The sequence below is a fragment of the Puma concolor genome, chromosome B4, assembly GCF_028749965.1.
Source record: "Puma concolor isolate L17-30 chromosome B4, mPumCon1.1.hap2, whole genome shotgun sequence".
Lineage (NCBI taxonomy): Eukaryota > Metazoa > Chordata > Mammalia > Carnivora > Felidae > Puma > Puma concolor.
In genome coordinates this window covers 59,150,041-59,175,607 of record NC_141673.1, presented here as the reverse complement: position 1 = coordinate 59,175,607, position 25,567 = coordinate 59,150,041, and the positions used below count along the sequence as shown (strand labels likewise).

Genomic DNA, 25,567 nt, shown 5'->3' with positions numbered 1-25,567 from the left:
ATCAGAAAGATGGAACTTAGAAGCTAATTGTTTCAAAAGATCCAAATAAGAAAAGTACATGTTCATTAAGAGAAACCACTATAGTCTATAAAACTTTATTAAAATTTGGATTACTTACAAACTTATACAATAAAAATGAAAAAATATATAATAAGACACTGTTATTTTTTCTTACAGAAAAGAGGGAAAATGAGACCCATGGCAAAGAGCCATCCCTGATCGTTTTGTTCCTTTCAAACATTCGTGAACATTTATTTTAAATATAAATGACAAATCTTTTAAATAACACTAAGGCATTACCCACAGGCTAAAACTTACCGAGTAATTCCTTACCCCTGCTATTTCACCATCAATTCTAGAAACATGGGAAACTGAGGCAACTGCAGGCTGTAACAGTTCTAACACTCACATTATGAGCTATCTATTATGTTAACATGATAAGAATGTCGCCCATACTGTAGGAAAGTTCAGAGAAGATGATTTCACCATTTTCAAGTTACTGTCAAGAGTGTAAAGAGGAAGATGACACACATGGGCAGGGATGTGGGAGCCCAAGTCCCCAATTTGGGGGAGGCTGTGTGCCATTCCCACCCCCACTAAAGGTGTGTGTTGATGTTGACATGAATCTACTTTTATTTCCGGCAGGCTCTGGCTCCCAACACATAAGGCACCAAACACCCTTTTCAAGGTAGTGACCATCTAGAATCCAACTCCACAGCAACTGAAACCATAAGCTAAGTTACCAAGAGACACCACTGGATCACCATAATTGCATAGGTTTCTCTAAAAATTATAATCAATTTCTGCTACATCAAAACATAAAAGGTTTTAGGTGCCTTTGTCTTGTGCAAATGGCTATTTTATGTGTTTATTACTTAGTTTCAGTGCCTATGTAACATGAAGGCATAATAAATCTGTCAAACTGCCCTCTCCTTGGTTAAGATAAACTTCTTGGCATTTCAATATAGGTTATTATCTCATATGTCAGACCTGAGTCCAAAGGAATACTAGAAGGACATTTAATTTCCTTTCCTCCTACTTCAACTTTCACTACTCAATTCAGAGAAAAGTTATGACTACACAGCTAAGAACCATTTTTACGCAGGCATCCATCTGAGCCCGTCTTTTTTTCTGGAACAAAAAGATTGAGGGCAATTGCATAATCCATTCCCAAGCTTTTTATGGATGTCAGAGCCAGGGAGGACTATCTGGCCTATTTGGGCCCTTTCATTCATCAACTCTCTAACATAAGTGCCAGGTGGGAATTGGATTGAAGGGAACACCATCAGTAAGGAGAGGGCTAGGTTTTGAATGGGATGTAACAGCACAAAATAGAACACTGGGGCCCGAACACTATGATCAGCAAAATCCCCTTTGTAACAGACAAAAAGTCATGAATTTGGGGGGAGAAATAAATTAGCTTTGGGGCACCTGGGTGGCTCAGTCGGTTAAGCATCTGACTCTTGGTTTTGGCTCAGGTCATGATCTCGTGGTTCGTGAGTTCGAGCCCCACAACAGGCTCTGCGCTGACAGAAATATTTTTTTTAATTAAAAAAAAAGGAAATAAACTAGTTTTGGTGGGATGAAGTGGCTGATAGGACTTTCTTATTAGAAGACATCCAAGTTGCTAAACTGTCCTCATTTTTGGTGACTGGTTCCATTGGTCTTGAGAAAGCAATCTGAGAGGGAAAGTGAAGGGGAAATGTTTTAGGCCAGCTGGCTTTCATATTCCTATTAATGGCAGTCATGCTCTACATAACTTGGTCAGACCAATTAGAGGCGATAGATTTCCGATGCTAAAGAGACCCTGGCCCTAAAGAGGGCCAATTTACAGCTTGATATTTGCAAGCAAAACGCTGATGCGGCAGCAGACGTGGCTCCAATGTCCAGCTCACTCCATGGTTATCCCTTCAATCCTTCTTGATGAGATCAGTCTGAGAGATGAGACTATGCTGAATTGCAAGAGCTGTAACTGCCAGAGAAAATTAAATGGGGGCTTCAAGTAGTGACTGAGCCAGCAGACTAAGTGGCCAAGAGAGAGACAGCAGAAGTTCCTGGAGAAGGTTTATGGAGTCAAACAATCTGCAGGCACACAGAGGCTCTGAAGCATCCGGGGCAGAGCCATATAGGCAGGCAGGGCACGGACACACAGCACGCCAAAGGCACCGGGCACCGTCCTTCACTGTCTGAGAGCAGCTCTCATGCTGTGGGATCTGCTGTCACCTCCACTGCCTACAGCTCAGTTCTCCGACGACCAGACATGGAGTAATAAACTGAGTTTGAGCTTACCCCAAATTCAAACACGGTGAAAAAACTGGTCTGGAGATGGAAACTATATTTCACAGGAGTTTAACTAAACAGAAAAAGAGGAGACTCTTTCCCTGCTTCACAGTGCTTTCTCAGTGAAATAAAGAGTCAGGAAAAGTTACCCTGGAGGCAAGCTACCACCTCCTTAAGGAGCTATTTGAGGGAAGGCACCAAAGTCTCCAGGTAATCCTGAGACCACTTGTACTGATGAACTATTTTTTTCAAATTAACTTATGCTCAAATATGCTAGATCTTGATCTCTATAAATAGAGCAAAAAAGAATATATCCCAGAGGTCTTAACAGCTCTTCACACAGAAATAAAATTTTACCATGTACTTAATTTACAAAGGCATAAAGGTTTCCTGATATAAAATTCCTTTGCCCTGCAACTTTAACCCACAGCAGCTGCCCAAATACTGCTTTTTCACTTTCTACTCTATGTACATTTGCTGCCAATTGAGGTAGTTGTCACTCTAGGACAGTGTAAAGCTGTGGGAAACACTGGTGGTAATAGTCAACTGGCCACCTGGCGGGGGGGGGGGGGGGGGGGGGGGGAGTCTCAGCGCTTACATTTTGGAAGTCAGTAATGAGCCCAGGGTCTTTCAAGATTATCTGCTGAGTGGCTGGTCTGAAGGAGTCATTGCAGCTTTTTAAAAATTCATCTGCCTTCTCCATGATCATGGTAAACAGTGAGTCTGATGCTATGCTCCTGACTTCAGTGCCTAGCTTCCTGGCTAGAGTAATTATAGCTTCTTACAAGGTACGAGGGTGAAGATCATAAAGACAGAACCAAGCAAATGACAGAGACTTGGGAATTTGTTCCCTCATAAATGACATTGCTGGTTTATAAGGGTACTTTCCAATGGCAAAAGAATGTGAAACTAATGCCAATGTAATAAAAAGCAGCATGAATCTCTAGCCAGAAATGGAACTGCAAATAAGTATACTAAGTTCATGGAAAAATGTGTCTGATCCTGATGGGTGAATGAACATCCAGAGGCATGAAGGTTACCTGGAGGTCTGTTTCCTGGCAATGCAAATTGTGGCAGCTACATAGCTGCAATTTATATGTTGTATCAAGGAAACTTCACAGACAAGTTTCAGAGCTTACAAATTAGCCAAATTGGGAGATGGGGGGTGTACAGGGGCTAAGGAAAGGCTGAAAGGAATAGGCAGAATGGGCAGACAAAGGAAGAGAAAGGAAAAGGAAAGTTTCTTGGTTCCACAGCAACTCAAAGATATGTGTCCCACTGACAGGAAAAATAAAGAACCTGTAAAAAGCATTTAAATTCTCTAAAAATGATCACTTCTCCCAACTAGCAGAAATAATGCTACAAACCAAGAGGGAGAGAATATAAGAAATGAAACAAACTCTAAATTGTACATACTTCACAGTTGAGGAAATAGACACTTCCTGAAAGGGCAAAGGGGGCAAGGAGGAATGGGAAGAAAAGAATGCAAAGGTCTTTTTAAGATACAATTAAAAGTTGGGATATAATAAAAAGCCTGCAGACCTCCCCTACAGAAGAGTTTACAGGCATGTTCCCAAGAGCAAGCATGACTTAGAATATCGTATTGTGAGAACTAATTCAAAGTTCAACACAACAATTCTGGGGCTTTAACGGATAATCCATATTAATAAACATAGGAGCCTATGGGCTTGTCAATCTGGAGCACTTGCTGGTTCTGGAACATGAATCTGTTACATTTAAAAATATATATTCATTTAAAAAATGAGACAAATAAAAACAGAAGTGAAGGAGGCTCAGATGCGTGGAGTTCTCTCTGGAAGATGCAGCCTGTGATCTGAAAGCATTACTGCACACATATAATAGTCCTCACTTTTGAGTGCCAGCTATGGTGGCAGAAATGCCACCACCAAATGAACTTTTAAGAAGAGCTAGAATGCTGTGCTAGCTGTGGCCATCCAGTTTTTTTTGTTTGTTTGTTTGTTTTCGGGGTTTTGTTTTGTTTTGTTTTGTTGGTTTTGGTTTTTGAAACATAAAGGTGGGCCCACAACCAATGGGAAGCTTTGGGAAGCATTCAATATTTTATCCACTCTCCTTCCTCAGGGATCCCACAGAGACCACCAGGACCATTGCCAGAGGGAGGCCTGCTCAGGCCTCTAATTTCAGTGGGAGAATTTCTGTACTATCTCACCCCATTTCAAAGAGCTGAGAAGCAGCTGCACACACATACAACATGGACCATCAAGGTCCCAAGCCAGTCCACATAAAAATAACTGACCACCACCTAAGTCAGGAGTTGATCTGCTGTGTGACAGTGGGGTACCGAGAATCTGAGTCCTCCTCCTCCTCAGTGGATGTTTCTTCATAGAGTTCATCCTGGGCAATAATGCTCCCTAATCCATATTCCTGCTCATGGACAGAAACTTCATTTGGTGTGAGGTGAGAAGAACCTTCCACAAAGTCAGCAAATCTGGAAAAAAGAAGATAATACTCTTTAAGAACCTGCCTTCTGCCCTTTCTGGTTTCCTTTCAAAATAAGAACTGAAACATCTGATACACTTACAACTCAAATTATAATAAGTCTAACCTTATTCTGGCAGGCAAGTAGACTAAAGCAAGAAATAAAGAGAAAGGGAAAGCAGGGATCATAAGCCAACATCTCCTGAAATGCCAGGCATCCTGCTTAATAAGCACTAGCCTATCCCTTTTTTTTTTTTTTTTTTTTTTTTTTTTAGTTAGGAAAGTGCCAAGGTTCTTTTAGTCATCTGTAATCCTGATAACAGAAGATTAAGGGGGCATTACACATTTATTCATGTTTATGGCTCTATGAACTGTATGCCATCAAGATTCCAAATTGAAGCTTCATATACTTATTGGTACAATTGCTCCCAAATAAAAAGGACCCCTCCCCCCAAAAAAATAATCAGACTCGGAGAGCAATGCAAAACTATCACAGGGGAAACTTAATATGGTCTTCTCATCTCAGTGCTACAATCAAATCTAGAGTAGACAGTTCCTTGAGGAAGCAGAAAACAGGCTACTGCTTAACATATGATGATACATGTATCTTTCTGTCAACTACTCCTAGGTGAACAGGAAAACATAGCCACCAATACAAAATGATTATCTAGAAGTATGATCTCTGTTAAAACTCAAGGTCACAATTACCCTGACAGCTGCTTAGCACAGCTGGCCAAGGGTTTACCTCTTTGGAGACTGGATTCGAGAGACAGTCTTCCAAGCAGAGCAGTCTGGACTGTTACAATATTCTCGAAGCTCCTCTAAAGCCTTTCGGGTCTCCACCTCTCCTTGTATCCGATATTCTTCTTCTGTCAGGAGACGAGGGGGGACAGTCTTTTCTGTTGCTTTACACATCTTTCTGTGCTCACCAAAATAACATCATGAATCATTAATCAGTAATTTTTATCCAGCCTGCCCTCTAGCTCGCTTCAGTGAGCCAAGTATACAGCAGAGAGCCTGGACATTATGAGTCATCATTCCCACCTTTCTTCTATAGACACCTTGACTTGTAATATACTCCTGACATGTTAGACTAGGAATGAGAAGTCAGAGTAATCAATATTATTCACTAATGTGGATAAATTCACTTATTTCCCAATAAATGATAGACAAAATATTTATTTTCCAATAAGTGGAAAAACGACAAGAAAATGATGATATAACATTGTGGTCCATTAACTTGGATTCCCCAAACTGAAGGCATCACCTTGACTATCTAATAAAACAGCCACTGATAACCTCAGAACCTATGATCATTCCATGTTCACTATGCAAGATGATAACATGCTTTCAAATACATCTGAACACTAGAACTCCCAAAGCGATCTGAGAGCCAATGTGAAATAATCTGAAACCTGGTGACCTGAGGCATGTGGTATAAAAGTGATATACTCTGCACCACCTAGTGGTCACAGGAACACATGACACTTTACTGGATGCTTTTATTTTATATAAAATGGCTAGAATAAAATTATAAAAAATGCCTATAGACAGTCTAAAAAGAAAGACTTGGAAGGAACAAAAGCAGAAGCATAATACAATAAATCTCCATTAACAAAGAGGTTCCCAGGTCAACACCTCTGTACCCTTTTGCCACAACTATATCCCACATTGCATGTTTCATTACAAAGTTATATTGCCTTTCAGTCACCTGTAGGTGATGTACAGCCACTGAATAGGGTACTCCAGGTTCTTAGTACACAGTGCAATGACGATAATGGCAAGGGCAATGTGTGGTATCTGGATACCGGAATACATGAAAAATAGGCCCATCAACTGCAAGGTCCAGGTCAGCAGGTTGATACTTCGTTCATTCTCCAAGGGCCCATACTTGTAACAGACTGCAAAACTCATGAATCCAACTGTGAGGACATAGCCTATGAGAAGAGTTATCAGAAAACGTTCTTTTTCATCTATAACTGGTAAAAATAATTTGTGCAGGGAGCAGCAATACATTCACTATATAGCACCTATTGAATTAGGAAAATGGACAAGATCTTTCCTCAATTATTCACACTTTTTTCATTACTCAAATATATTTATCTCTTTAAGTTTCTACCCTTTCTGTTGCTCCCAAGTTTATTTGGTTCAAATGGAAGATTAAAGCTACATGTTGAACAACACTAGAACTGTCTGTTTAAAAAAGCCTAGGGGCGCCTGGTGGCTCAGTCAGTTAAGCGTCCGACTTTGGTTCAGGTCATGATCTCACAATCCAGGAGTTTGAGCCCCGCATCAGGCTCGGTGTGGACAGCTCAGAGCCTGGAGCCTGCCTCAGATTCTGTGTCCCCTCTCACTGCCCCTTCCTTGCTCATGCTCTCTCTCTCAAAAATAAACATTAAAAACATTTTTTTTTAATTTTTTTTTTTCAACGTTTATTTATTTTTTGGGACAGAGAGAGACAGAGCATGAACGGGGGAGGGGCAGAGAGAGAGGGAGACACAGAATCGGAAACAGGCTCCAGGCTCTGAGCCATCAGCCCAGAGCCTGACGCGGGGCTCGAACTCACGGACCGCAGATCGTGACCTGGCTGAAGTCGGACGCTTAACCGACTGCGCCACCCAGGCGCCCCTAAAAACATTTTTTTTAATAAAAAAGCCTAACATATGATAATCCAGATTAATTACCTCTCAAAAGATAGATTAAGGGTTACGATCTGTAAAACCAAAGGATCTTCACCTTACAGAAAGATTCATGTAGAGTCCTTTACTTAAGGTCTTCAAGTGTATTTAAAATACAGTTATATTAATATAGTCAATGTATAGTTTTTCAGGAAAATGCCTATTGTGTAAAGAGAGGTGTACTTATAAACACCAACCAATTAAAGTTTTCTCCCTGGCAGCACCATTTTCATTTAAAGTGACAACTGCACAGCGTTAGAAATAAAGAACTACAATTCTTAAAAATTAATAAAATGGCATGAACTATTAGCTCCTGTAAGCAGCCAACACCTTTTCATGATCAAATGAACTAAAACAACCCATAAACATATAAAAAGGAAAGCAAAACCGACAACACTTACTTAAAAGATACTGCCAGTAACACCTCCAGATCTCTTGTAAATTTTTTAAAACAAGCTGAATGAGGTACAGAGAAAAGGACCAGCCTCCCACCAGTATGACGTAAATGGGACTTTTCTAAAACACAGTAGAAGTGAAAACAAAGTTACAACAGGCTTTCCATACATAAAAGAAGCAAAATGGAACTATGATTTAAAAAAACTCAACCTACTAAAATACACAAAAACCACATCTCTTAAGACATCCTTTATATTTAAAATGGTATAGTCTGCAAAGAACACTAGGAAAATGAGGTGCTGAGTAACTTAAAAGCCTGGCTATGTGATTAGCAAACAGGAAGGAGACTTTAACTCCCCACTGTGCACAGGATTTTAAATAAAAGGGGGAGTTTGTACGTAATCAGACTCCAAGTTCCATCATGGAAAGTACCCTCCTGAATCAAGGAAAAAGTAGGACATTGACTTATCAACCACCAATGCAAATTTTCCGTGCTGTATTATTCAACAAAATAGTCCCTCAACTAACTATCCAAGCTTGTCCTGACTGCATTTGAAGATTCCACTACTTACCTTGGGCATAAACTTGGACAGTATGAAAATGATGATTAGCAGAGAGGCCGCAATTCCCACACTCATCCCAGTGGAATAGTAGAAGATTTGGCTTCTGCAGAGAGAAACATTATTTCATGACTATGTGTGTATTCTTCCTATATGGCACCATTCGAACTAGAACAACTATCCCAGCCAAAAAACAGAAAAAAAAAATCTCAGACTAAAGCAGGTATTTGTTTAAAACTTGCCAACACTGGGATGGGACTGGTACAATGTAACTGCTGCCAGATTATGAGGACTGGTATCAGTGAGGGCCCTCAAATACGTCCCAACAATAAACCTCTGCTTAGTCACACACTCCCATTGCAGCATCTCCCCTAATCCAATTTTTAATGAGAGTCTTTCTTCAGAAGAACTGCACAGCTTCACTGGGGAAAAGGAAGGTGCAAGGATACTGTCCTAGAGGAGACAGAAAATTGGAACTCAACTGATTACCCAGAAAGATAACCAGACACAGGGCCTGGAAAAGAGAGAGCTCCTGCTCCTATTCCAGGCTCTTTGTACCAGACTTTCCTCCCCCACCGTGAGTTTCTCTCAGGACCCCCCAAATTAGGAACAAGTTCTATCAATCTCACTCCAGCCTAACTTCAAACTCCAATTGTTAAGCTTTCATTCATTATTCCAGAAATATTCTTTTCACTTGTGTGCAAAGTTAATCTTGATTCTACATTTGTTCAATGTTTGTTTAGTTATCTGTATGTTTCCTTTATAGTTGTACATGTCAGTTACACTTAGCTTAGCTAGTAGGTTCCTAAAGACAGGAAATGAATAAGTAGTTGGTATTTGTGGGGTTTTTTTTACCCCTGATTGGTATAAAACTCACCAACAAACTCATGGCCCTGTAAAAATGAGGACTTAACACGTTATTTCCAATGGTGGAAAGGGTGGTGATATATTGACTAAATCCCATCCCATGATGGCTCAACCTCATGGGAGAATTTCATTCTTGCCAATCTTATATTCAATGTAAGAAAATAGCAAAAATCCTAACACCTACTAAAGTATTTAAAAATATTTTCCAAGCAGGCAATGGCCTGGCCATAAAGCTCATGGAAGAGGAAAGAGCAGTACTTAAAGTGTTCATGATAAAAGCCAAGCAGAGTGGGTCTAAGCCTCATCATTCTGCACTCTAGCCTGGGAACCTACCTGCTCAACAAATCTCCACAAAAAAATAGCACAAGTCCAAGCAGGAAAATGAAGAAGAGTTTGGGGTCAAATCCTGAAATAAATAAAGACTTCTGTTTAATAGGAAAACAAACAGTTAAACGCTTTATAGAATAAAAGGCAATGTTGGCATTATTGGTCAGCTAATAAAATATAGTTGACCCTTGAACAACATGGGTTTGAATTGCCCCGTTCCACTTATATGTAGACTTTTTCTGACAATACATCACAGTACTATAAATGTATTTTCTCTTCCCATGATTTTAATAACATTTTCTTTTCTCTAGCTTACTGTATAGTGAGAACACAGCATATAATACATATAACATACAAAATGTGTGTTAATCAACTGTTTAAGTTATCAGTAAGTCTTTCAGTCAACAGTAGGCCATTAGAAATTAAGTTTTGGGGAGTCAAAAGTTATATGCAGATTTTCAACTGGGGAGGGAAGGGGTAAATCAGCCAGCACCCCAACCCCTGTAAATGCAAACAACCCACCTAAACAGCATTGTAAATTCCACACAAAGCATGGGAACCCTTCCAAATAGAAAATATAATTAGGTCTCTCTAACCTGTACTTTTCTGGAGATCTTATTTTTATTTTGGTTACCTATGCTAAAGCTAAAAGAAACTAAGCTTTGCTTTGCAGGGAGCCAGGCATAACACCATCAGTGCTTCATGTAATTGCCCACAAGGGGTCTCTACCATTCTGGTTTTCATGCCTTAAATCACTCATGGGTTCGGATTCTGCAGATTTGCCTAGAACTTTGGGTCCAGGCCCTCTGTTCTCTAACTGGCTGCTTTTCTTGCCCAACACCACCTACTTCCCTCTGCTACACAAGCACTGTGTTGGAAAAGCCTACACTCAAACACATCTCACCCAGGACCAGGGGGCCCAAGTGGAGGCCCCTCAGTGGCATACCAGATACTCCCACAGCATTCACATTCAAGAGCTCTAAGTCTAGGGGAGGTCCACAAACAGAATAGGAGCAAGAGGAATCAGTACATGTAAAAGGAATACCCCCATTCCCCCCAAAAAAGGCAAATCCTATACAACCAAAAAAAAAAAAACAAAAACAAAAAACCACCTATGGAATGTTAGGGCTTTGTAGCAAAACCCAGGAATGTTTCTGCTATTCACAACATCCAAAAATCATGGGTAGTACCCAAGGAGAGACCAAAAGTAAGAAAATAAAAAGGATGACAGTTCCAGTTCTCTGTGAAACGTTCTTAGACACATTCAGAAAAGGGAAAACTTTTCCAGTTCCACTGAATAAGCCTTAAATAAACTGAGTGATCTTCATAGTGACTTATGATTCCACAAATCTTTTTACTTCTGAAGCATTAATATTCAGTTCTACCTTTCTTTAGTTTTTATTATTTATACCATTCATGTCTTCAAATGTAGGCTTATACATTTCAGGACATCTAACTTTGTCTAGAAGTGCCCAGAGGGCAGGAATAAACCTATCTTACTCTGAAGAACACTAAGCGGATCAGTTCAGGGCCACTGGGAGTATTAGGAACACAAGTCTTCGCAAATGTCCGTAAGGAAATATTCAGAATGACCCAAGGTGAAATCTCTATCCTAGGCCTAAAGGCTTTTATGTGGGAGAGGGTCTCTCAACTGTCTGGAGCAGTGGTATACTCAGGTTATAATCAGAACCAAAAGGGAGTTAGTTGTCTTGGGCTGACTTCCCTGTCTCACTAGTTACACTCTCCAAAGCTCAGTCCCGTTTCACTATAAAATCCACAGAAAAACAGGTAAGACTTACTCCGGGTCACAATGACACTGTACTTGGTGTCTTCCTCTATAATCTCAACTTTGAGGCAGGTTTTTGTGCTGTATAGACCCACGTTAACATAGGTATCGTTCAATTTCTCTTTTAAAAAGGAGGAAAAAAAGTTCCAGATACTAAACTGCTCTAACTCCTTCAGTTTCTCTTCATTCTCCACCTGGGTGACACGTACCAGCTTGGAACTATTTACCCGGATCTGTAACACAAGTGAAATCAGGATCAGAAAGAAGTAGAAATTTTAAATTTTCATAAATACAATTTAAAAAAACTTTAGCGTAAATAACTCTAGAGTAGATATCAGTAATAGTGCCAGTTTTCCACAAGGCTTATAAGAAATATAGAGATGCAGGAGCTAAAACATAATTGAGCAAATAATACTGCACATGGTACAGACAGGCAGCTGTTAGAATGTCTTGTTAACATGAGCTGAATCTACTATTAAGGCAGAACAACACAGGGGGGGGAAAAAGACTTCCAAACTGAAAGGGTTAGCACTAGAGCTATTTATGAGAAAGCATACAAAACAAGGATCCAGAATATTAAGAAAATTGCCAAGCCAGAAAGAAAGAAAGAAAGAGAGAGAGAGAGAGAGAGAGAATTGTCAGGCAGAAGCCACGCCAGAAAACTGAAAATGTTTCCCATAATGACAGGCTGAGAAGGTCAACCCTCTGTCACAAATCACTGATTATGGGTAAATGTTGGTTATAATGTGTCTCAGATGGAATATGATCTTTATATCAGACAATAAAAAAAAGAAAATTTAAAAACCCCACAAGCCCACCCTTATGTTTATGATGTGGACAACAATGCCCTTATCAGTAACTATGCTTATAGCAGGAGCAGCTTTTCCAAAAGGACTCATTTTGTTCAATCATTATTACGGCCAGACATTCTTGCTTGCCAGGTGGCTTAATAGTGTTACGAAATAAATGAAATGAAAGTCATCCTATCAAAGGGAAACTTCAGGCAGGGGGCTTATGAAATATTTCGTGTAGAATCAAAATAGAATAGGAACAGCAAGGCAAAAGAGTTTACATCCTGACAGGCACACAACAGTTTCCTGGCTGAAAAAGGCATAAGGCCTTTAAAAGAAAGGGGTGGGGGGGTGCGTGCGTGCGTGCGTGCGAGTGCATATGTGTATGTATACGAAAAGGAGAGGAAGGAAGAGAAGGAAGCTTCTTTGGGAAAAAGAGGAAGGAAGGTTACCTCAGGGTCAAGTATTATAAGTTACTTAAGGGAACAGAGAGAAGAATGCAAAGTAAGCATAAATGCGTACTGAGGAAAACACAATTCAGGATAATCTGAGCCCTAACAAGGTTGTTGACAATACTTTTTTTTTTCCAATTGTGTGTGAAGGGGGAAAATGTGTCAAAGTATTCACTGATCACAGACAGATATTCACAGAAGCTGCCCCAGCCAGGGGCCTCCAAATTATTACCTGTATCCGTGTCCACACATCATGCCACTTTGGGATAAGCACATTTTTATAACAGAACTGTTGCCTGTCACTCATATTATAAACTCGGGATTCCTGAAGCATGACCACGTTTATGTCAATTCCAGCTTTATGCAAAGAAAGGAAATAAGGATTAAGACAACAGGACAAGCTAATAACTACAACCTATTACATAAAAAGAATTAAACCAACCACTTTTTTTTAATTGAAGTATAGTTGACATACAATGTTACATTAGCATCAGGTGTACAATACAGTGATTCCAGGAGCCTATCCCTTACCTATGCTCACCACAAGTGTAGCTACCACCTGTTACCCTATGATGCTATTACAATACCATCGAAACGGACCACTTTTTTAAAGCTAGGGTTAAAATGTCAGTGACTGAGAAACAAGAAAAACTGAAAGAGGGGTGCCTGGGTGACTCAATTGGTTGGGTGGCTGACTTCGGCTCAGGTCATGATCTCAAAGTTCATGGGTTGGAGTCCCATGTCAGGTTCTGTGCTGACAGCTCGAAGCCTGGAGCCTGCTTTGGATTCTGTGTCTCCCTCTCTCTCTCTCTGCCCCTCCCCCACTTGTGCGCACGCGCACATGCTCTCTCTCTCTCTCTCAAAAATAAACATTAAAAAAATTAATAAAAAAAAGAGAAAACTGAAACAAGAGGAGAAACAAGGCAGTCTTATTTCCATTAAATTTAATCATTTAAATGTTATAAATAGCAACTAACCCAGAAAAAGCAGTAATAGAAACTACTATTAAGTGTTTATTAAGATAGTATGCTGTCTATCATTTAACTCTCCAACGATGCTATGAGTCAAGCACTCTCATAATCGCTATTTCACAAATAGAAAACTGATGCTTAGAAGGATTGAGTAATTTGCCCAGAGTCATACAACCAGTGAATAGCTTAACTGACATTCACACCTAGGTCCTGCTTCCCTTATAAAGGCAGAGCTAAAGTAACCCCATCTACTTATTTTCTCTTTCTCCTGAATAGGATAAACAGACTTGACAATGTTTTTGTATATATAGTACTTTAAGAAGATGCTAAAAGATCACAAAATCGTTTTTTCCAACTGTTTTGTTTCAAGTTTTAAGAGCAGTCAATTAACACACGCAGTCCCTTTCATTCAGCCAAGACAGAAGATTCTCCATTCAGAAGTTTGTATTCAATCTCAGCCAATTCAAGGCTTAAAAGCGACCACTTTCTCATATCTTCCCACCCAAGTTTGTACCAGCTACCTTCTTTACCACAAAACAGTTAAATAACTTTTTCCTTGGGTTCTATATTGTACTTACCAACTTATCAAGTGCTACTCTAAGTGGAAATGCAGTTATCACTCTGGTCTAGGTACAAAGATGGATAGATTTAAATAAACTAAAAAACAAAACAAAACTTTAAGAAAGCAAAGTTACACACACAAAAAAAGGCAATGATGCCTGCCAGTCCAAAATGGTTTTACGGTGAAGCTAAGACCAATTTTGAAGTTAAATTTCTTCTTAAACCTAAACATAAGAACAAAAACTATAAAACACTTAGAAGAAAACTCAGGGGTGGATCTTCATGACCATGCCAGGCAATGGTTTCTTAGATACGACATGAAAGCATAAGCAACCAAAGAAAAAACAGATGAATCAGTGCATAAAAATTTAAAACTTTTGTATTTCAAAGCACCTTATCAAGAAAGTAAACAGATTAACGCACAAAATGGGAGAAAATATTTGCAAATCACATATCTGACAAAGGTCTACTACCCATAATATATAAAGAACTACAACTCAACAAGAAAAAGAGAAATAACCCAATTGTAAAAACGGGCAAAGGATCTGAATAGACATTTCTCCAAAGATATAAAAATGGCCAATAAGCATATGAAAAGACACTCAACACCATTAGCCATCAGGGAAATACAAATCAAAACCACAATGAAATATCACTTTATACTCACTAGGAAGGCTAAAATCAAAAAGAAGACAGTAAGGAGGGTTGGCCAGGATGTGAGAAACAAGAACACTCAAACATTGTTGCTGGGAATGTAAAATGGTGCATCCTCTTTGGAAAAGTTTGGCAGTTTCTCAAGAAGTTAAACATAGAGTTACTCTATGATCCAGCAATTCCACTCCTATGTATATACCCAAGAAAACTGAAAACATATGTTCACTCAAAAACTCATACATGAATTTTCACAGCAGCAATATCCATAATAACTAAAAAGTGAAAACAAACAAATGTCCATCAACTTATGAACTGATGGGTAAAACAAAATGTGATAGATCCACCTATAAGTGTAATATTATTCAACCATAAAAGGGAGTACTGATACATACTACAAGATGGATGAACCCTGAAAACATTATTCTGAAGGAAAGAAGCCAAACCAAAAAGAGCATATATCAAATGATTCCACTTGTATGAAATGTCCAGAACAGGCAAATCCACAGAGACAGAAAGTAGATGTTAGTGGTTGCCAGGATCTGGGAAAAGTGAATGGGGAGTGACTGCTAAGATGTATGGGGTTCCATTTTGGAGTGATGAAAATATTCTGGTAATTCAAGAATTCAGTGATGGTGGATGCACGACCTTGTGAATATACTAAAAACCACTGAAAGGGTGAATTTTATTATACATGAATTACATCTCAATTTTTTAAAAAATTCACTCTTAATATTGTAAGGGAGGAAAAATTTTTCCTTGATCCTCTTAGGGTCCCTGGCTGAGTCTGAAATTTTAAACTGACAAAGATAGACTAACAACAGAAAAGCATACACATTTAATAAAAGTTTTACGTGACACGAAAGCCTTCATAAGGAAATGAAGACCCAAAGAAACAGTTAGAGCTACGTACTTTTATGCTATGTTTGAGGAAGAGTGGATAGCTGTGAAGGAATATGATACGGTAAAGAGTATGTGGCAATTGTAGTAAACTAGGGGAAAACAGAGCAAGCAAGGCCTGTTTGCTTAGATTCCTCTCAATATCCCTTTGTCTTAAATTCCTCAAGGTATAGGGAGGGAGGGAGGGAAGGCAACTCTCACAAGATTTTATGGTCTGTTTCAGAGAAGGGTAAGATGGGGAGGTCAAAGAGACCTTCCTGCTCCTGTTGTTTTCTTAAACTCCCTCAGCTTAAAATATATAATATGCCAAGATGCTACATCTTGGGGTAGCATGCCCTGAACCCCCATCTATCAGCTTCTCACTACGGTTTAATCCAGTAGTAATTGGGATTTCCTCCTAGCCTATCTTTCATAAAGTGAAACCTTTTCAAAATCCTGTTGACATCTGTCTCACTAGCAAGCACACAAATGTACTGAAAGAATATCCACTCACAAATATGGTTTTATTTTCTTGCAGAGTCTAGCTGGCTCAGTCGGAAGAGCATGCACTCCTGATCTTGGGGTTGTGAGTTTGAGCCCCATGTTGGGTGTAGAGATTATATAAATACATTAAACTTAAAAAAAAAAAGTTTACTTTCTTCTGGAGAGATAAGTGAGTAAGGTTATGTGAATGCTAAAACTACTGTATTGAGAAATTCATTGAGGTATGCAAAAACATTGGGCAGCATTAAAAAAAAAGTTGTTGAACAAGAACCTATCACTTCCTTAAAAGAATATCCAGTCTTGGGGCGCCTGGGTGGCGCAGTCGGTTAAGCGTCCGACTTCAGCCAGGTCACGATCTCGCGGTCCATGAGTTCGAGTCCCGCGTCAGGCTCTGGGCTGATGACTCGGAGCCTGGAGCCTGTTTCCGATTCTGTGTCTCCCTCTCTCTCTGCCCCTCCCCCGTTCATGCTCTGTCTCTCTCTGTCCCAAAAATAAATAAAAACATTGAAAAAAAAAATTAAAAAAAAAAATTATATCCAGTCTATGTACAAAGCCTGAAGTAGAAACATGCACCTGTCCAATAAAAAACAAAAACAAGAGTCACACTTGTTAACCCCTTCTCTCCCACAGCACCAAGTAATAGAACACTACACCTTTTTATTTTTTTAACAACAAAAAAAATTTTTTTAATGTGTATTCATTTTTTGAGAGACAGAGCGTGAGTGGGGGAGGGGCAGAGACAGAGGGAGACACAGAATTCAAAGCAGGCTCTATGCTCTGAGCTGTCAGCACAGAGCCTGACAAGGGGCTAGAACCCACGGACCATGAGATCATGACCTGAGCCAAAGTCGGACCCTTAACCAACTGAGCCACCCAGGTGCCCCACCACTATACCTTTTTAAGCCCACTATTATTTTCAAGAAGATAGTAAGATACAAATAATGTCAATAGCAGAGGGCATTTGAAAAACTTAATGCCAAGAAAAGGCATTATTGTTTTGAAACTAATTTTAAAATTCTCTGATGCCATTTTCCTAAAGAAATAAAATGGTTTTATAACAAGCAACACCTTTTAAAATCTAGTTCTTCCTTTTCCCAAGTTACATAACACTCAAGGGAAAGGATTTTAAATAAATAAATAAATAAATAAATAAATAAATAAATAAATAAATAAATAAATGTCTTTAATAGCAACCTCCTATGGAAATCAGCACCTTGGCCAGCCACATCTCTGTAAACTCATTGAGAGGTGAACTACACCAATTCAGCCAAAAGGGATAATTTGTGGAACAACCACTACTCCAACTGTAGCTTAAACTGTTAGCAACACAAAACTAAACCAAACGACCTTAAACATATGTAAGTTGTCAGAATGCACATTTAAAATTTTGTGCTTCCTGTAGCAAAAGGATATACACCACCTTTCTCCCTCCCCCCTAAAGTGAGTTAGCCAGAATGTTAAAAAGTAGAATGAACTAAACATTCAGGAAAATGCCTTTGAGCCCAAAGATTTTGGAAAATGCCTTCATGGAAAGTAGTGAATCATTAGTTGCTTATTGCATTTATCCATAAAGCAGGTATTCAAAGGTTAATAACTTCATACTTACTTACAATCATTACAAACTTTAATCAACAGCACTGATCACTTAACATCCACAGGCAGAATCAGTGAAAATGATTCATAATATGTGAGGACTGGAATAGACCCGAAAAAGTCATGAAAAACAATTTCTTAAATAGCCTCTGTTCATTTCTTTCAAGAGATAACTTAGTTTGTACTTAAAGCCTTACTGAAAACAAGCATCTTAAACAGTGCACTTAGGAAAGAATCATTCAATGGGATGTTGGGACAACTGGTTATTTGGAAAATAAAATCTATCTAGATTCTCACCTCACCTTATACCAAATGCTGACATTAATTATAGATTAAAAAGTAAAATTAAAAAAATTTAAAATATACCATAAAAATGATATAAGTTCAGTTTTGGAGGACTCTTTAAGCATAAATGCAATGGAAATAAGTCTGAGAAATAAAATCAAGTGACTACATAAAAATACAAATCTATTTAAAAAGGTAAAAGGGACCTACATTTATTGTGGTGAACATTGTGTAATGTACAGATTTGCCAAATCACTATGTTGTATTTTTCTAATGTTTATTCATGTATTTTTTTTGAGAGAGAGCAAGCTGTGAAGGGGCAGAGAGAGGGAGAGGGAAATCCCAAACAGACTCCACTCTGTAGCACAGAGCCTGATGCACAGCTTGAACTCACGAACCCTGAGATCATGACCTAAGCCAAAATCAAGAATTAGATGTTTAACCAACTGAGCCACCCAGGTGCCCTTCTATGTTGTATTCTTGAAACTAATATAACATTGTATGACAACTATACTTCAATAAAAAAAGTAAAAGCAAGCAAATTAAAGAAAAATTTTCAACAAGTAAATAGATTATAAAAATATATATATTCTTGGGGCACCTGGGTGGCTCAGTCGGTAAAGTGTCTTATTCTTGATTTCAGCTCAGGTCATGATCTCAGGGTTCCTGGGTTCAAGTACTGCGTGGGGCTCCCCACTGATGGTACAGAGCCTGCTTGGGATTCCCTCTCTCCCTCTCCCTCTCCTGCCCCTCCCATGCATCCTCTCTCTCTCAAAATAAATAAATAAACTTAAAAAAAAAAAAAGAAATGCAAACTAAATTAAGACATTACTTTCTTTTATTAATATTTTGTCTTTTTCTGGGGCATGACTACTTTTTAATTTTAATGTTTATTTACTTATTTTGAAGGGAGGAGGGACAGAGAGAAAGGGAAAGAGAATCTCAAGCAGGCTCCATGCCCCAGCACAGAGCCTGATGCAGGGCTTGATCTCAGGAATCGTGAGATCAAGACTTCAGCCGAAATCAAGAGACGGACACTAAATCAGATGCTCAACCGACTGAGTCACCCAGGTGCCCCGACACTACTTTTGATCTATCAAATTAACAAAGATGTTATAGTCTAGAATATCCAAAGCTGGCAAGCACATGGGTCATAAGCAAATAGTGTTGCTAGTGGTGTAAACCAGAATACCTTTTCAGGAAAACATTTCAGCAAGATGTTTCAAGGGCCTTAAATATGTTTTAGCATTTGATCTAATAAATCTGAGAATCTATCCTAAAAATATAATCAGTAAAAAATTTATATGCAAAAATGTTCACAAAGTGTTATCTACAACGATGAAAAACTAGAAACACCACAAATATCCAACCAAATGTTTAGTTCAAAAACATTAAGTGAATGATCTGTCCAAAGAGTAGAATACAAATAAAAATAATTATGACAAATTTTAAATGGTATAAAAAATGTTTATGCTACAAAATCAATTAAGAAAACTATCTCTAGGGGCACCTGGATGGCTCAGTCGGTTGAGCATCCAACTTTGGCTCAGGTCCTGATCTTGAGGTCTGTGAGTTCGAGCCCCGCGTCGGTCTCTGTGCCAACAGCTCACAGCCTGGAGCCTGCTTCGGATTCTGTGTCTCCCTCTCTCTCTGCCCCTCCCCCACTCATGCTCTGTCTCTCTCTCTCTCTCTCTCTCTCTCTCGCTCTCTCTCTCTGTCAAAAATAAATAAACATTAAAAAAATTTTTTAACAACCAAAAACTATCTCTAGTAGTAACTAGTTGGATCCAGGAAAAAGAACTGGATTGTTGACAGGTGTATGAATATATTATCAATTCAAAAAAACTTTTAAAAAAATTTTAAGTAATCTCTACACCCAAGGTGGGGCTCAAACTCGCAACCTTGAGATCAAGAGTCACATGCTCTACGGACTGAGCCAGCCAGGCGCCTCCAAAGTTTTATTAAAAAAAAAAAAAAAAAATGTGGAAAAAGACCAGGAGAAAGTCTGCTAAAATGGATTGCCTCTGAATGGAATAAACAGTGAAGATTTTTTTCTACTTCTTTATACTTTAATTGCTCTTGCCAAATAGTCTAAAATCAACTGACATTATTTTTTTAATCAAACACTTCCAATGAGAAAAAACTTCCTACCTTTTGAAGTACTGTATTTTATCTTTAGGTGCCTCTGGCTTTTATTTATTTATTTTTTTAATGTTTATTTATTTTCGAGACAGAGAGAGACAGAGCATGAACGAGGGAGGGTCAGAGAGGGAGACACAGAATCCGAAACAGGCTCCAGGCTGCGAGCTGTCAGCACAGAGCTGGACGTGGGGCTCGAACTCAAGGACCCCGAGATCATGACCTGAGCCGAAGTCGGCCGCTTAACCGACTGAGCCACCCAGGCGCCCCGCCTCTGGCTTTTAGAAAGTTCTTCTCTATAACATGATTGTCTCTTTGTAGCTGCCACACACATGATCTACCAGGCCACACAGAATATCATCCCAAGTTCACCCTTCTCGAAGCCCCTGTTCCTCTCATTAAGGAAAAAGTGTCTGCTGTTTGAGTGCTGACTAGGTAGGAACATTTTTTTCATATATTTTCTCTTTCATAGCCACAGTCCACAACCCCATTTTAGAGGTTAACCATCTGACCCAAGTTCATTCAGATCATAGGTAGCTTCAGGGCACCTGGGTGGCTCAGTCCATTGAGCGTCAGACTTGGGCTCAGGTCACGATCTCACAGCTCATGAGCTGTCAGAGCAGAGCCCTGTCAAATCTTCCGTCCCCCTCTCCTGCTCACTCTCTCTCTCTCACAAGTAGTAAACATTCTAAAAAACCCACTGCACTCTTAAAACTTAAAATAATAATAATAATAATAATAATAATAAGTAGTAGTAGTAGTAGTAATGTTACTCTGGGCCCCTGCTCTGGAAAAGTACCTTCCTGGATACCTACCGTCTCCCCCCAAAAAAACATTTCAGGAGGACGTTACAATTTGGCACTACGTCAACGGATCCTGAGACAATCTTAAAGCTGCAGCTAAGGATAATTGTAAGTGACAGCATGAGATAGGCAGCAAAGGAAGGGAGAGGTGAGAGCATAATGTGTTTACAAGATATGATTATCCTTAACCCTGTGAGTTTCAACGGTCTCCAGTGGAACTTGGAAACCTCACTTATTTTTCTGTTATGCATTTGATAAGGGTAGAAGGAGGTTTTTTAGAAACAGTCTAGGTTTTATGAGTTACAGCGGGAAAAGGGAAACAGTTTCATTTGAGTCCAAAGCTAATTATCCAGCAATAGGTAGATATCAATGTTTGCTTCAAAAGTGAACAAGTCTAAAAAGAAACATTATCTGATGGTGAATGGTATTTGTATCTTTTTACTTTTTGAAAACGCGAGTTTAACGGCGCCAGGTCCTTGCTATAAGGCCGGTAGGGGCCAGATCTTACAAGGACAGAAGACATTACACAGAAATCACTCCATTTCACTGAATGAAAATGATCCATTCAGCAACCCGTGCCCTGACAGAGCACACGCTCAGAAGGTGTTGCTAATTTGCTGAATGAATGGGATGCCCCCTTTCCAGTGGCAGCTCAGCCTACCAGGAATGGTACTCGGGGCCCCTGACTTTTCATCAGGAAAATCGAGGCCTGTTCAGCGCGACGCAGCCCCCAGGACCGCTTCTCACCCAGCCCAGGCCTCCCTTCCTGTCTCTGCCAAAAGACTCCAGACTCCTCCCCACTCTGGGTAGCTCCCCCAGGCCTCCCCAGGGCCCTAACCCCTCACTGCAGACGAAGCTGCTTCCCCGGCACCACGCCCGCGCCCCACTGCAGAATAACTGTCCGCACCCTGGGGACACTCCCCACTTTTCTAAATATAATCCCCTCAGCACCCGCCCCCACGACAGCTGCTGCCCCCGGCGGTACCTGAGCCGCAGGCCAAGCAGCCGGAGAGGACCAGGAGCAGCCGCACTGCCCCACCGCCCCCATTGCCCCCAGCCTTCCAGCCCCCCGGCCCGGCACCAACTGCCGGTGAGACCGCCACTTTCATTCCTCCCGCCGTGGTCGCCTCACGCCGCCTCCTCTTCACGTGCCTCTCCCCAGCAACTAGCCGGAACAGGCAGGGTCAGCAGCCTATCCACTTCAAGACCTGCCCCCTACCATCCAATAGGATGGGCGGAGCCTCGAGCACTCAGTCCTTTACGGACTCCATAATCCCGCCTCTTAGCAACTGCTGCGAGAGGGCGGGAAAAGCAGCTTTCAGCCTATTAGAAAACGGACCCTCACCTTAGCAATGGCGACAGGAAGATCCCACCCCTTAACAACATGCTTCCGTCTCCACTTTATTTACAACTGGTGCAATTGATGGTAAGTTTAACCAATAGAAAATCAGAATGGGCGAGGCCTCTACCAAATTTGATATTAACCTCGAAACTGTCAGAATTGTCTGTCCTCTTTCTTTACTTAAAAAAAAATTTTTTTTCATGTTTATTTACTTTTGGGAGAGAGAGACAGAGCACAATGGGGGAGGGGCAGAGAGGGAGGGAGACACAGAATTTGAAGCAGGTTCCAGGGTCCGTGCAGTCCGCGCAAAGCCTGAGCGGGGCCGGAACCCACGAACGTGGGAGATCATGACCAGAGCCGAAGTCGGAAGCTTAACTGACTAGGGCCACCTAGATACCCCATCTTTCTTTCCTTTTTACATGATCTTTTTGTTATGGGTAACTTACTCTTGAGACGCTTTATAAGTAGGGTTCTGACGGACGATTTTTTTTTTTTTTAAGTAAGACAATGTGTCTTCCAAAGTCCTAGGTGATTTAAAACAAGTCACCAAAAAAAAAAAAAAAAAAAAAAGTATGTCAGTATTTTATGGGAATAAACACCAGCGCTTAAAAATGTAGGCATTTTTGTAGCACTTAAAAATCGGAGGGGGGCGGGGGGAAGTGCCTGGCTGGCTCAGTCCAAACAGCGAAGAGCAAGAGACTCGATCTCTGGGTGGTGAGTTTCAGCCCCACATTGGGTGTAGAGATTACGAAAATAAACTTTTTATTTAAAAAAATTTTTAATGTTTATTTTTATTTTATTTCTGAGAGAGAGACAGACAGAGAGAGAGAGAGAGAGAACACAAGCAGGGGTGGGGCAGAGAGAGAGAGAGAGAGAGAGAGAGAGAGGGAGAAAAGGAAACAGAATCTGAAGCAGGCTCCACGCTCTGAGCTGTCAGCGCAAAGCCTGATGCAGGGCTCGAATGCATGAACCAGGAGATCAAGACCTGAATCAAAGTCAGTCACCCAACTGACTGAGCCACCCAGACACCCCCAAAAATAAATAAACCTTAAAAAATTTTTATTTTTAATATTAAATAAAAATGTTTATTTATTTTTGAGAGAGAGAGTGCGCAAGTGGGGTAGAGACAGGGAGAGAGGGAGACAGAGAATCCAAAGCAGGCTCCATACTGCCCGCGCAAAGCCTGATGTCGGGCTCAAACCCACCAACTCTGAGATCGCAACTTAAGCCAAAGTCAGACGCTCAACCGACTGAGCCACCCAGGCGCCCCAATAAATAAATAAACTTTAAAAAATAAAATAAGATAAAATAAAATGTAGGCAGAGGCTTTTGAGGTTTTTTAAAAAGTTGTTTGTCTGTTTGTTTAATAATCTCTACCTTCAATGTAGGGCTCGAACTGGACCCTGAGATCTAGAGTCACCTGCTCTTTAGACTAAGCCAGCTAGGCGCCCATGGCAGTTGGAAGTCAAATGAATGTGAGGATTAAGGGAAAGTTTTTTATTCCTTACAGCGTCTTGTGAGACAAATATCTCCATTGAAGAAGCCAAGGCTAATACAAAGAACCTGCCCAAGATTGCATAGTTATTTGGGCTGGGCTGCGGTTTCAACCCAAGTCTTACCCAAAGACTGAGTTCTTTCTATGCATCAAGCTGCTTCCCATTACGTGATTTAACACAGTGTAAGGACCTAGAAGAGTGCCTGGCACATAAACAGGTATTCAGTTAATGTTACTAGAAATTGAAGCAATTAATTTTTTTAGAGGATCTGATAGTGGTGGGTAGGAACACTAGAGATGATGGAGTCTAGTGAGTGGAGAGGAAATTCAGGAAAGGAGGTTACTTCAGGGGAAATTTCAAGCTTTCAAACCAAGATATAGATACCTATCTATAGATATAGATATAGATATAGATACAGATATAGATATAGATGTGTCCCCAAACAAGGTATTTTTAAAAAGTCAAAATGGGTCGGGATGCCTGGGTGGCTCAGTTGGTTGAGTGTCCAACTCTTGATTTTGGCTCGGGTCATGATCTCACAATTCATGAGTTCGAGCCCTGCATTGGGTTCTGTGCTGACAGTGCAGAGCCTGCTTGGGATTCTCTCTCTCCCTTCTCTCTCTGCCCCTACCCCATTCTCTCTCTCCCTCCCTCCCTCTCTCTCTCTCTCAGAAATAAATAAATAAACTTAAAAAAAAGTCAAAATGGGTCTCAGCTATGGGCAAAACAAGAAATTGCATCCTCAAAAAGAAAAGTCTAGGCTATTGCTACTGCAATAGTAACCCTGTATCTGTGTCACACACATTCCCTTGGCTGATCTGGAGAGGTCAATATCAACAGTAATAAATCACATTGATACTATGTATACTTGATGTCATGCGATGAAAATGGCATTTTATGTCTATGGTTTTCCTCTCCCCAAACCCATAAAACTAACCTAATCATTAAAAGAGCATTAAATAAATTTCAATAGAGGGGCAAACTACAAAATACCTGACTAACGCTCCTCAAAATTACCAAGATCATCAAAAACAAAGAAAGAGCCTAACAGCCAAGAAGAGCCTAAGGAGACAAGAACGAAATGTAATATGGTATCATGGATGGGATCCTGGAATAGAAAAAAAAAAATTAGTTGAAAACTCAGAATATCTGAATAAACTGTAGGCTTTTAATTAATAATAATGTATGGGGGTGCCTGGGTGGCTCAGTCCACTGAGTGTCCAACTTCGGCTCAGGTCACGATCTCACAGCTCATGCATGGGTTTGAACCCTGTGTCAGGCTCTCTGCTGTCAGCGCGGAGCCCTCTTCAGTTCCTGTGTCTATCTCTCTCTGCCCCTCCCCAGCTCCTGCTTTCTCTCTGTCTCAAAAATAAATAAAAACATCAAAAAATTTTAAACAATAATGTATGAATACTGGTTCATTAATAGCAGCAAATGCAGCATACTGATATAAGGCAATGATAGTGGAAACTGGATGTGGGGTATATGGGAACTCTCTATACTATCTTCTCAATTTTTCTGTAAATCCAAAAGTTTTAAAAAATAAACTTGCACACACATGTGCAAAGGTATACGTGCACACACACACATGTGCACATGCACGCACTCTCACTTCTACCAGGCCCCAAATTCCCACCATGCAGAGTTCACTCTTTGGTTTTGAATAAAGGCCAGAGAACAAAGGAACTAATTCCATATTTGGGAACTAATGCCAGTAGATCAACGACCACTAACTTTTAACATGTGCAA

The 25,567-nt window shown here is 40.1% G+C and overlaps 1 protein-coding gene across 1 annotated transcript; it reads right to left on the bottom strand.

Annotated features, from left to right (window-relative positions):
* Positions 1-79: 79 nt before the first annotated feature.
* On the bottom strand, positions 80-22,092 carry NEMP1 (nuclear envelope integral membrane protein 1). Its single transcript, XM_025926899.2, has 9 exons — positions 21,966-22,092; positions 12,827-12,951; positions 11,365-11,584; positions 9,572-9,644; positions 8,384-8,477; positions 7,817-7,931; positions 6,449-6,674; positions 5,483-5,656; positions 80-4,747 (listed from the first exon to the last, which is right to left on the bottom strand). Exons 1-9 carry the CDS (start codon positions 22,087-22,089, stop codon positions 4,567-4,569), a joined length of 1,332 nt encoding a protein of 443 aa, XP_025782684.2. The 5' UTR covers positions 22,090-22,092; the 3' UTR covers positions 80-4,566.
* Between the last annotated feature and the right edge of the window lie 3,475 nt (positions 22,093-25,567).

What these genes read in the sequence shown, in the direction of transcription:
- NEMP1 (XM_025926899.2), bottom strand. Translation starts at nt 22,089, where the DNA reads ATGAAAGTGGCGGTCTCACCGGCAGTTGGTGCCGGGCCGGGGGGCTGG. An exon ending in ATGTGTGGACACGGATACAG is followed by an intron (nt 11,585 to 12,826) that starts GTAATAATTTGG and finishes CTTGTGTTACAG; the next exon opens with ATCCGGGTAAATAGTTCCAA. An exon ending in CAGTGTCATTGTGACCCGGA is followed by an intron (nt 9,645 to 11,364) that starts GTAAGTCTTACC and finishes TATTTATTTCAG; the next exon opens with GATTTGACCCCAAACTCTTC.